At 36.3% G+C, this 13,431-nt stretch overlaps 1 protein-coding gene across 1 annotated transcript; it reads left to right on the forward strand.

The window, feature by feature from the left end:
• The first annotated feature begins 2,655 nt into the window (after positions 1-2,655).
• baxb (BCL2 associated X, apoptosis regulator b) lies at positions 2,656-12,785 on the forward strand. Its single transcript, XM_051713583.1, has 6 exons — positions 2,656-2,775; positions 2,849-2,879; positions 6,256-6,426; positions 6,523-6,658; positions 6,784-6,888; positions 7,110-12,785. The coding sequence occupies exons 1-6, from the start codon at positions 2,754-2,756 to the stop codon at positions 7,263-7,265; spliced, it is 621 nt and encodes a 206-aa protein (XP_051569543.1). The 5' UTR covers positions 2,656-2,753; the 3' UTR covers positions 7,266-12,785.
• The last annotated feature ends 646 nt before the right edge of the window (positions 12,786-13,431 follow it).

Raw genomic sequence — 13,431 nt, forward strand, 5'->3', positions numbered from 1 at the left:
TATACATATAAATGATGCGATCCAAAAGCATTTTGAACAGCAGTGAAACACTTTATGAAGTTTTACATTCATACGAGCAGACAGAGAAGTAAGTTTGAAGTAAGTTTGGAGCAGAAGAAATAGAAATAAACCTTGTGTAAATTGTCAGCTTTACGCTAAGCTAAAATGCTATTTCTAGCCATTTAACATGCACATTACCAGACACGATCATATTTTTTTATCAAGAAAATTAATGTTGGAACATAATTTCTTTTTTCTTGTAAGACCTTTGATATTAGGGCAAAAATCATATTCTTGATAATAATTTTTGTATTGTTTTCCTGTAAAAATATCTAAAAATCCTTAAAACAAAATCAATTTGATTTATCTTGTTTTAGAAACAACACTGCATAAGATATTTAGGTTTTTCAGAGAATGTATTTTTAACATGTGTATTTTGTCTTACTGTACTGGCAGAGTTTTTATAGTCAGAACAAGTTGAAAAATCTACCAGTGCTGAAGAAGTAATCCAAAGTATTTAGAATACGTTACTGACCTTGAGTAATCTAACGGAATACGTTACAAATTACATATTACAGCATTATTCTGTAATCTGTAGAGGAATACATTTCAAAAGTAACCATCCCAACCCTGAATATAGATCCATTTTTAAAAATAAATCATAATAAAAAACATCCCCATCACTACACTGCTGCCTACCTCTGGTTGCTATTGCTAGGATAATTTTGGACTTTGTCATTGTTCAATAATGCAGCATAATTACAAAACAAAAAATAAAAAAATAAATAGAAGTCCCCCACTGTCTGAATGTTTGACAAGTTTGATTAGTGATAGCTAAATGATTAGTAGTCTATACTAATTGTTAAATCATTAGTTCAATACAAAAAAAAAATAAATAAAAACATATGGTTCTACACCTTTAAAGAATTGTCCTAGCTCTTTACGACAATCATTTACATATGTAAATTTGACGTAATACATGACATCGTCACGTGATTGAGCTACTTTTAGTAGAGATGGGGATACCACTTATTTTCTTTTAGATCAATAATTTAAGTCCAATATCGTCGGTATCGATACCGATACTTCTATTAAACTTATTTGTTTTGCGATTTCTTGGGATAAAATGGATAATTTAAAATATTATTTGTAGTCATATTTCAAGTCATTAATATTTTTTACATTTGTGAGCCTAAACAGAAATTGTTTACCCCTACAAAAATCAACCATGGTTTCACTACAGTAACTATAGTTTAACCATAGTATTTAGTTAAACCATAGCTACCACACATAGTTTACTGTAGTAAAACCATGGTTTCATAAAAACAGTAATGGCAGAAAAAAAACACCAAGACGTGACGTATTACAATGGGCTTTTTTTTTTTTTTTTGACAATTTTTACAGGTTTATTTAAATTCAGAGTTGTTAAAACATTGATAATGATCTGTAACCCTCATTAATAAATGATACCCTTATGAGAACTTATGGATTTACTGTAATATTGTATTAACCATGACTGTAGTAACCATGTTTTTACTATAGCATTACTGTAGGATCCATGGTAACTTTTGGCGTTTTATTAATAGTAACCATATATTAATATCTATGGTTAATTGAGGTTTTATGTGGCTTATACTAACTCATTTAGAAAAGGTAAAAAAAGCAGCCTAATAATTTTCTGTTTAGGCCTATAAATATATTAAAAAATGTAAGTAATAATAAAATTAGTAATTTTATCCAAAGAATTCGTAAAAATGTAATTTAATATCGGTATCAGCGATATTGGCCTAAAAGTACTTGGCATCAGTTCAAAAAGAAAGTAAGTGGTATCGCCCATCCCTACAAAGGACCAGGGCAAACATGAGGGTTTAAATACAAGGACATGGGTAACCACATGACATAAACAATCATTGACAAGACTGAACTAATAACAAGATATCTAGATACTAAAACATGAACCAGTGACATGACAAGACTGATAATGAGTTAACAATAAACCAATGAAAACAAGACACATTTCAGGAAGACTTTAGTACGGAAGCCCTGAACTGCAAGTGAATATAAATAAAATTGTGTCTCGGTTCCTTACTGAGCCTGTCTTAAATGTTTTTCTCTCTTCCTAAAATTGTTTTTTCTCTCTTCAAAAAAATGTTTTCTCTCTTCCAAATTTTTTTCTCTCTTCAAATTTTTTTTTTCTCTCTTCAAAATTTTTTTTTCCAATGAAATCGGACTTCTTTTGTACACGATGTAACGACCATAGACATATAAATGGTCACGACACCCGCGGCCTTAACATTACCAGATGTACCCCTAACACTTCAAAAGAACAGACATAATAATAATTTCCCCATGTTTCCCGTTTTCCTCAATACATTCCTTCGCTTCCAACATGTAACACTGAGTAAACTGCATAGATGGTTTAGAAAGACTGACAATTTCAAACTCCAGTGGTTACACGACAACAAATGCCATATCAAACATATGTAACCTGATTTTGTCTTGATTAAGGTTTGCAAACCCTTAAATAAATAATAAATGTATTATTCAACTTTTGAAGAGACATTTTTATTTTTTTTTTTTTTTTTTGAAGAGAGAGAAAAAGACAGGCTCAGAAAGGAACTGAGACACGTTTTTTTTTTTTTTTTTTTTTTAAATCACCTTACGGTTCAGGGCTTCCGTACTCTGGCAACTTCCTATGAGAAACTTTATTCCGCCTCTGTGACATCGAAAACAAAGTATTATTTGCGTTTAATATGGCTTGTGAAGCATCGCAGGGTAAGTGATCTTTGTTAAAGATCTTCATACGAGGTTTGATGTTCGGTTACTGACGTTTCTTTTTGATCAACAGATGATCAAATTGGAGAAGTACTCTTAATCGGGTGAGTTTCACTTTTAAGCTTCTAATCTGATAGGTAGCCTACACAACATTTAGTTTTTTGTTTTTTTTGTTTTTTGTTTGTTTGTTTTTGTGTGTGTGTGTGTGTGTGTGTGTGTGTGTGTGTGTGTGTGTGTGTGTGTGTGTGTGTGTGTTTTTAAGCTTATATGAGCTTCAATAATGCTACAGTATAATGAAAGTGGCACATAAACAAATCTGATATATGCAAACATATAAATGCAAAACACATATAAACTGTGTTCATATAAACTGATGGGTGTGTGTGTGTGTGTGTGTGTGTGTGTGTGTGTGTGTGTGTGTGTGTGTGTGTGTGTACACATGTACATACTGTATGCAACTATAACAATGCGAAATATATCCATCAGATTTTTGTATCACAGGTTAAAATGAGATATTTAAAAGCTTGCAATGTACAAAGAAAATTACCCAGAAGAAATCAGTGTCCACAATTTTTTGGAGAGTTAATTTGAGACTTAGAGATGCCTTTGAGGGTCCAACAGTCTTTTTGTTACATGACAGTCATTACTAATAATAACCACAGAGAGGTTAATAAAGGCAGTCGATAAATGACCTTGTGTCGTCATGAATTGCATTGTTAAAAAATGAAGAATCGCTTGACTTTCTGTTCAACCTGATCTCACAAAAATTCATACATATTTTACGAGTTGGCTATTTCATATGATTTCGTACGATTTCATTTGTATGAATTCGTACTCTTTCATCATGTGCAAATGCTCGGATATGTAATGTGGAAGTAAGGGCGAGTTCCGCGCGCAAAGTGTTAAAGTCATGCTTATTAATATTATACCCTTACCCAAACCCCTTATCTAAACTTAACTGATCAGTGGAGTGTGTAAACATGATAGGAAGCTGTTGTGTGGGACAGAAGCAAGTAATTGTCGCGTATTAGATGAAAATGATGTCCATCAACGTCATTGGCTGTAGTGAAGGTCGTACGAATTCATACAAGTGCAGTTGTACAATATCATATGAATTAGCCAAATTTAGAATAGTCGTAAGAATCCTTACTCTTTCGCTGTGAGAGTGTGTTCTGTTTGTTGTTATCAAATTTAAGATATCCATGGCAGAATAAAGTGTAAAATAAACAGAGCAAATGCCATTGCAAAGCTGAATCTAGCCTTACTGGAGAAATTCAAATATTTATCGAAAAAGTCCCTTTTTTGTTTAAGCTTTTGAGACCGTTTTTATATTTGGCTTGCATAAAAGTATTTGATGCTCATAAAAGAATACATTCATTTAGCAGTAAACTAATCCACAAGACCATTAGCAGGGTTTCTGCAGGTCTGAAAAAAGTCTCAAAAAGTCTTAAATTGCCCTTTTGCAAATTAAGGCCCTAAAAAGGCCTTAAATTCATAAGGTCATGGTATTAAATGTTGCATGACGGATTGGTTTTTGTTGCGTTTGAGTTGTTTTAAAGTGAAGAGTAATTTCTAGACATGAATAGCCCCCATAACAAATTTGTGGCCTCTAGGACACACTCTATAGCACCACCATCAGTCAAAAGTTCACGTTTCATTTGCGTGTATCTTTTGAACCATCTGTCCTAGAAACAAAATTCTTTTTGCATTTAATTATACTCCTCCTGATGATACAAATGGACCACTCGGAGTAAAACGCTGGCCACTACAGGACAAGGGATTTAGATTGCAGGATCAAAGGGAGGTTCTTATAACAAAATAAAATAAAATCATAATTGCTCTATGCTACATTTAGAGAATGATGCAATGAGATATTGTGCTCCCTTGAAATTATTACTTAAAGGTGCACTCAGTAATTTTTTCCCCATGAAAAAAGTTTTACTCCTAAAGAAATGAATTGTAATTTTAAAACATATATATAAAATAATTACCACTCACATGAGATAAGGTAACCATATAAAAGCTGTTTTATTCTACATATGGGGCAGGGGCGCCCTCATTTTAGAATCACACAACCAGCTTAATCTCAGTAACTGTCTTGTTATTTGACACTTTCACTCTTGGATTACATGAATCATGGCTGATTGTGAATAGTGAATTCCTACAATGGCGTCTGTAACTGAAAACTATTGATTTTGAATGATGCTGCTTCCACACCACTAGGACTGTGTCCAAGATGACACAAACAAAAAGTTACTGAGTGCACCTTTAAATTTTCTTTAGTTTGACTTAAAAAGGTCTTTAAAAAGTCTTGAAGTTAGCTTCATAAAAGCTGCAGAAACCCTGATTAGGCACACTTGAATACTTCAAGGGTCGTATATTTCAAGGGTCTTATATCTATATGCTAAACTCGGTGGCGAGCGGTGCAGTAATCCTTCAATCCTACACCCCACCCCGCACACACACACACACACACAAATGCACCCTGTAATATGGGGTGTATTTGTGTGTGAGGGCCTGTAATGTTACCTCACAGTCCCCGATGTGCCACAGTGACATGAGGATGTCTACACTGGACACGTCAAAGTAAACTTTCTAAACTTTTTATTTGGATTTATCCCTGTAAAATCCTTCTGATTTCAAGACTGCTTGCTCTGTCTGTAGCTGAAACATGTCCCGCTGTTCATCGTAGCCTCAGGCAGAGATGCAAATGCGCATGCAGGAAGGAAAATCAGAAAAGTTTACCTTTGTTCAATGCATAACACCTTCTCATCAGAGCTGTGAAGGGGCAGATAGCTGACGCCCAACCCCCAAGGAGAAAATGATATATATCATTGGTCAGATTTTCTATCATTCTGCTAATACAAATGAATTAAAGACCCTTCAGAATCTCATGTGAAGGGACACACAGTAAGAAGAACAACAGCACGATAGTGAGCAGTTTTGATTGGCTGCCACGAACTACTTACACTCCGTCAAACAGGAACAATGCGAAGATATTTATGGTCTACATTACATTTAAGTTGTTTTTTAAGTTGTATATTTATATATTTTTAATGCATCTATTTATTTAAGTCACAGACATTGTTAAATAAAGGGGAGGCGGTAGAACATTTCATAATTTAAATAACGTTCCCATCTCAGTTTATGTCACCCCTTCTCTGAAGGGTTTGAAGGGGCTGGCTGCACGCCACTGGCTAAACCGATGAACTCTAAAAACTTCTCTAGGGCAACTTTTGAAAATATACCACTTTAACATAACAATCCCTTTAGTCTGAATATGAGTTATATGCCATTACATTCCATCATGATGCCCTGTGAGGAAACTAAAAGTGATGTCACTTATGTTAAATTAAACTTTTATAATGTCATGAAATTTACTGAAGGTGATCTATGATAATACCTCAACATTTGACTCTTTTGCACTAAAGGAGTCAACACAGTGCATTGTTTAGCTAAATTAATCTGTCTTTATTTCAGGGTGGTAAAACAGGAGGTGATGAACATGGCAGTAGAGGGAAATGCAGCCCCTCTGTCCCTTCCCGAAGCTCAGCCAATAAGCAACCGCCAGGACCAGAAACTTGTTGAACAGTTGGCAGAGACCATCAGAGTGATTGGTGACAGGCTTGATCAGGACACAGGATTCAATGAGTCAGTCAGATGTGGATCTTTGTCTTTCTTCACTGAAAATCAGTTTTGTTGTCTATATTACACCTGTTTTCTCTCTCTCTTCTTCTTATCTCATAGCATGATTGATGGTTTAGTTAAAGTGGCTGATAAAAGCAGTTTCTGGAATCTTGTGGAAAAAGTTTTCAGAGATGACCAGATCAACTGGGGAAGAATTATAGTGCTGTTTTACTCGGTTGGGAAACTGGCTGCAAAGGTATTGGATTATATTGTTTGGAGCATATTTCTGCTTACTTTTCTTTTGTTTACAGATGTACTGTTTCATGTACAGTATCTGTGGAATTAATCTGAAATCTCTTAACCCTTTTTTCTCCTTAATAGATGGTCCTTGCACGCTTACCCAGTATTGTTTTAGAAATTCTGAACTTAAGTCTGGATTTCTTTAGGAGGCATCTGTTGAAATGGATTCGCCAAATGGGAGGATGGGTAAGAAACAATGAAGACACTCCATGCATATTGTCTCAAATACTGTAATATGAAGAAACTTACAAAGATTTAGTGAGATATAAATGATAAAATGTCATATTCTTCTTTGCAAGCTTCTTGACTGTTGTTTTTTATCTTGTAAGGGAGAGCTTTACTAGAAGATTGTACATGACTAGGCCAGATTTCTATAACATTGCCTTTTGATTTACACCCAAATACAGATAACCAGTATCCCTGGATTGGCCCGTTTCACCATAGAGCGATTTTCTAGTTCTTCATGGAGCACTTATTCTTCCTTTTTTAGAGCCATGCTGACCTTCACCGGTGGTGTACTGTTAGGAGGACTGTTTGTTTGGAGATTTAAAAAAAGCAGTTGAGGGAAAGAGAATTGAGCAAACACAAGTTAACAAGACTTTAAGACTATAACATGGATCTTTCATGATGTGGACATAAGCTGGTCTGCAGCATGCCTCTATTTATCATAATATACCTTTATTTTATATGCTTTTGTTTTAGTGGCCTTTTGTATGAGCGACCTCATGAAATTGAGTTTTATGCTTATTTTTTATGGACAATCTTATGGACTATTGACTTTTTAGTTTGTTTGAAATCTACCCTACACCTCACTTTCAGACTGGATTGCCTCAAAGGAAATGAACACCGCTGCACTCACTGATGGTCTTTGCCAGGACTGCTACGTGTAGTCTTAAATAGGCTGTTTGATTCCCTGTCCATTGTCGACGTCCAATGGGGCTGGAGCACGTGGACTTTGAATTCGAGTTGTGTTGGTGGATTCATTGAGGATGTTCTGCTTTCTGTTGCCCATCTTGGGCTGTTGGAGTTTTGCTATTGGGCCTCGCCAGTTTCAGCAGAGAGCTCCCTGCTTGTTTGCAAGTTCATGCAATCATCTTTCTTCCAATATGTTTTTGTTCTACTCATCTCTGGATTTACGGCATTTGAATTCCTCAGCCCTCCTGTCAGATGGAGTTTATAACTATTGCGCTGCTCTTGGAATTGCGCGTCGCCCCTGGTATGTCCATCGAGAGTCACGCCGACATCCCTGCAGATTACCGACTGATTTCTCTGACAACCACCACATACCGGCCATATGGTCTTTGTGCCGTCGCCCTCCGACTGGTGAAAGTGATGTGAAGCAGGATGTCAGTTTTGATAATCTCAGCTTGCTGAAACGTGAATCTTTTATTTCACCGCAAAACACAGATGTCGCCACTATTAAGATGGCCCTCATTAATGCGTGATCAGTATCAAACAAATCCTTTATTCTGAATTACTTTTTTATATCACGATCATTGGATCTTTTATTCATCACTGAGACCTGGCTGAATCCCGGCGAACAAATGGCCCTGGGGGATCTAACACCACCAGGCTGTGACTTTTTAAATTCCCCACGGAATTCAGGGCAAGGAGGTGGTGTTGCCACTGTTTATAGAAGCTCTTTTAAATGCAGAACACTACCTATGGACATGTATTCCAGTTTTGAGGTCCAATTATTAAAGACTGACATCTTGGGTCCTGCTTTCTGTGCACTTGTATACAGGCCTCCCAGATTTAATAAGGAATTCATCCAACAATTTTCTGAATTTCTCTCTGGTGACAGACTCCTGATTCTTGGATATTTTAAAATGAATGTATGCTGTCCATCAAAACCTCTGGAAAATGAATTTATCTCCCTCACTAAGTCTTTAAATTTTGTACAACATGTCACTGGTCCTACTAACAATATGTGTCATACATTAGCTCTTGTGTTATCTTATGGTCTTTCTGTATCCAACTTAGAGGTCTTAGATATTGGCATTACTGACCATTATTCAATAATGTTTGAGTCTGTCTCTACTTGTCCTCTCCCTACTTTTTCTCAGCTCTTACGTCACTCCCGGTCCATTCACTCGTCTACTGCCAATCTTTTTTCAGAATTTTATCTAATGTATTTCACAGATGATGTCCTGGCTGCACTTGACACTGAATCATTGGTTGAAGCTTTTAATAAATCTTGTACTTTTACACTTGATAATCGTGCTCCGCTCAAGCCAAGGAGAATTATGGGTGTTTCACAGCCTTGACTAAATGACGTCACCCGTGCTCTCAGACAAGACTGCAGAAAAGCTGAGCACAATTGGAAAAGAGACATGCTTCAGGTCTCTTATGATATTTTAAAGGAATGTTTAACTAACTATCAGGGAGCTGTAAAGGAAGCAAAAGCTATGTTTTTCTTTACATTAATCTCTGATAATGCAAATCGACCAAAACTATTGTTCAAAACAATCCATTCTGTTTTAAACCCAACTAGGGGTGGGCGATTTTCCCAAAGAATCATATCACGATCTTATAACACATAATCACGATCCACGGTCTGAATCACGATCTTCCCAATTTTGAGATGTACTATAGAGAATATCCAGACTGGAACAAGCCTATGGATTTATCTATTTGTACAATTTAAAACACAACATTGAATTAAAGAATCAGTTGTCAAAATGGTCATTAAATGGCCTGAGTTTAACTTTATTTTAAATATTAAAGTTGTAATCAGCAGTCAATAGATAAATATTAAATAACACAAGATCTTAAAGTACTCGGAAATTGCAGTAATAAAATATAAACAACACAAAGATGTGCACGTTTCAAATTCTGAAAAATAAACATTCTGTTACTTCAAGTGGCAATCAGCAGCCAATAGATAATATGACATAAAATAACAGATTTTTCAAGTACTCAGAACTCAAATGTAAAAAATGTATGTAAAAAAATATTCAGACTGTTTCACAGTTACATTTTAACACCACTGCACTGCTATTGAAATTAACAGAAATATAATAAAACTGGAAGAGTTTAACAAAGACTTAACAGGAATGATGAGGTAGAAAAGGGTGTAGAATCAAATGTCAGATATCAATACCTTTCATTCTGAATATAAATTCAAAAGGTACAAACAACTTCACTATGCTATCACAACTAAAATTTTTGCAGCAATTTTGTTACATTTCCTAAACATGGAAGATTAGGTTGACCCCTCTTTGTGATATTCTGGTTGGACAGAATTACAGATTTTTTGCAAGGAAAATCAATTGATCCACTTTATGGAGTTTCAGAGTAGCTCTTTGGCACGTGACAATGTTGCCACCTGTGCTAAATAGTCTTTCTGATGGTGCACTGGTTGCTGGGATACGAAGATACTTTTTTTGCCAGGTGTGCAACCCGTGGAAAGTTTGTCTGGTGCGTTTTCCACCATTCCAAAGGATCCAACTCGCTGTCAGCTTCAGGTATTGAGAGGTATGATGCTAGTTCTGCCTCAATTAACTCTTTCAAAGCAGGTGCCAAAGTTGGGCCCGTGGCTGCTGAGGTACTGGGTACTTCGAGAAGGCTACCTAGAGTTTGGGTCTTTTTTTTTTTTTTTTTGTGGCTGGCCCCTCAGATTCTGTGCTTTGTGATGCAACAGACACTATTGGTTGAGATGTTGCCGACAGAAGGACTTCCAGCTCAGTAATAGCTAGAGATTTCATGTGCTCTTTTTTTTTTTTTTTTCTTTCTTCATTCACGTAGTGCAGCTTAAATCTTGGGTCAAGAAGAGATGCCATGTCCAGGAGGTCATCTGTTGTCGGGTCACTGTACTTTTCACTGAGGTACTGGGTGATGGTTTCCTTTTATCCTCTTTGTTAAGTTAGTGTCCTCAGCATCCACACTCAAGATATACATTTTCAGAAGATGCAACACAGGCTTTAAGTAAGAAACACTCACGTAGTCCTCACCTGACAGTGCATCTGTGAAATCTTTGAGTGGGCTGAGGGCCTTCTTCACCGACTCCAAAACATCAATATCCTGCCATGTTTGCGCAAAGTGTCTTGCTTTCTTGTCAGCTTTCAAAACCTGTGAAATGGCAGCTTCCTGTTCAAGGACTCTTTCAAACATCTTGAGTCGGGACCCCCATCGTGTCAGCTGATCTTGACGTCTTCAAGATCGATCACGATATAAAATCGTCAAATCGCCCACCTCTAAACCCAACTAGAAATGATTTTCTGGACGCCACCCAAGAGACCTGTGAAACATTTGTAAACTTCTTTACTCAAAAAATTGGGCAGATTAAAGGTGCGATTGTACCTTCACAATTTGATCAACCACTAATTCCTTCCCTGTCCAGCTCCCTGACTCACTTTGAACCAGTTACATCAGCACAGTTAGCAGATGTAGTCTCTATGATGAAGTGTTCCAGTTACAAGCTGGATATTCTCTCTCCGCGCCTTGTTAAAGAAGTTTTCATGACTATCAGTTCCAGTGTGACAGCTATAATTAACAGCTCATTAGCAAGTGGAGTTGTTCCAAGTAGTTTTAAACATGCAATTCTACATCCTTTGTTAAAAAAAAAACTTTTTGATCTGGCAATACACAACAATTACAGAACAATCTCCAAACTGCCTTTTATTTCCAAGATTTTAGAGAGAGTTCTACTCCTATCTAAATACATTTAACATTTTAGATATATTTCAGTGTGGTTTCAGACCCTTGCACAGCACTGAATCTGCATTGTTGAAGGTCACCAATTATATTTTTTCTCTCCATGGACTTAGGTTCACCTGTCGTCTTAGTGTCGAACGTGGCACTGAGATCTAATAAACTATCGACCATAATATTCTTCTCAATTGTTTAGAATGTATGGTTGGCATCCAGGGTATGGCCCTCCAGTAGTTTTCTTCCTATCTAAAAGACGTTCTCTGTAAATTTAGGTAATTTTTCTTTACGTCGGCTCAATTACAGTGTGGTGTCCCTTAAGGGTCGATTTTAGGACCCTTATTATTTTCCCTGTATATGCTTCCTCTGAGCTCTCAGAAGCACAGCATTTCATATCACTGTTATGCTGACGATTCCCAGTTTTATTTCCTAGTGAGTGTAGACAAGAATTGTTCATCTGAGAATACCCTAAATTGCTTCAGAGATATTAAACATTGAATGGCAAACAATTTCTTACAATTAAATGAAAGCAGAACCAAAGTTCTGATTTTAAGTTCCTCCATGTCCTCCTTACCTGGCCTGGTTGCCCAGTTAGGTCCTCTGTCTTCAAATGTACAAGATCATGTGAGGAGACTTGGAGTGATTTTAGACTCCTCTATATTTTTCAATAAGCAGATCAGTGCTGTTGTCAAGGGTTGCTTTTTCCACCTGAGATCTATTGCTAAAATAAACATTTTCTTTCCCATAAAGACTTGGAAATTGTGACCCACTCACTTATTACATCAAGGTTAGACTATTGTAACTCGTACATTGGTCTGCCCCAAACTGCGTTATCCCGCCTACAGCTAGTTCAAAACGCGGCAGCTGGGCTTTTAACAGGATCAAGACAGAGAGATTAAATTTCCCCGGTTTTAGCATCTCTACACTGGCTTCCTGTGAAATTCAGGGTCAGTTTTAAAATTCAAATTTTTGTCTACAAGGCACTATCTGGTCTCGCACCCCAATATATCAGTGACCTTCTACACCCTTACACACCCACCAGAGTGCTCAGGTCTTCTGATCAACTTCTATTGAGGGTTCCTCGTTGCCGCTATAGATCTAAGGGTGTCCCGTGCCTTTTCTGTGATAAGTCCTAATCTATGGAATAGTCTCCCTTTCCATGTGAGGTCAGCTTCATCATTAGCCATTTTTAAATCTTCTTAAAAACATGTTTTTATTCTGTAGCTTTTGAATAGATCATTGAGTAGTTTGAAATGGATAAATAAATGATGTTGCATTTAAATGTTTTTATTTATTTTATTATGTTTTATATTTAACTTTAAATCAATCTGTTTATACATCACTCTGTCATTTTGTTTGTTTGATCTGTAAAGCACTTTGGGACTTCTGCTGTTTTTAAATGTGCTCTATAAATAAAGGTTGACTTGGCTTGACTTCCTTCTTATTTCTCTCTATTTAGTCATCCTAAAATACCCCTACAGTTAAAGCCCTTTTGACAGGAATTTTCTAGTCGACTGGTACACATATTGGACTTTGTAATGTCTTTACCTTGTTGTCTTATGGATGTGATCTACCTCATTTGTGAGGCAGGTGCTGTCCGGTCCTGCCCTATTTTGTAAAAATAAAAAAGCAGCTCATTATCCATGAACATCTGCAAAAGTTGTTTGAGATTTTAGTAAATTTAGTATTCATGAATCTCTATTTGTAAAATTAAATTCTTCCCAGTTCTGAAACTTGACCTTAAGGTTCTTTATCATAGTATCTGAGTGCAAAACCTCAAGTTTTTGCAATAAAAACATTATTGTTAAAATCAGTGTCATTGTCTTGTGACTAAAGTAGGCCTAATTGTTTGATGATTGGTGGAATAAATGTGGATGTGTAAATGTCAATTTATTGTTTTGGTGGAGGTAATAAGGAAACACATAACAGAAAATAGCCCTCTTGCACGAAGCGAAGAGTCACTTCGAAACTAGGTTTATTTGTTTTGCTTTTATTTCAGTGACACTTGCAGTGATGAGTACTTATTTAAGTAATTGTATGGGTATACATACTGTACATTACACCATGTAAGAATTATTT

Source organism: Myxocyprinus asiaticus, chromosome 13 (assembly GCF_019703515.2).
Source record: "Myxocyprinus asiaticus isolate MX2 ecotype Aquarium Trade chromosome 13, UBuf_Myxa_2, whole genome shotgun sequence".
NCBI lineage: Eukaryota > Metazoa > Chordata > Actinopteri > Cypriniformes > Catostomidae > Myxocyprinus > Myxocyprinus asiaticus.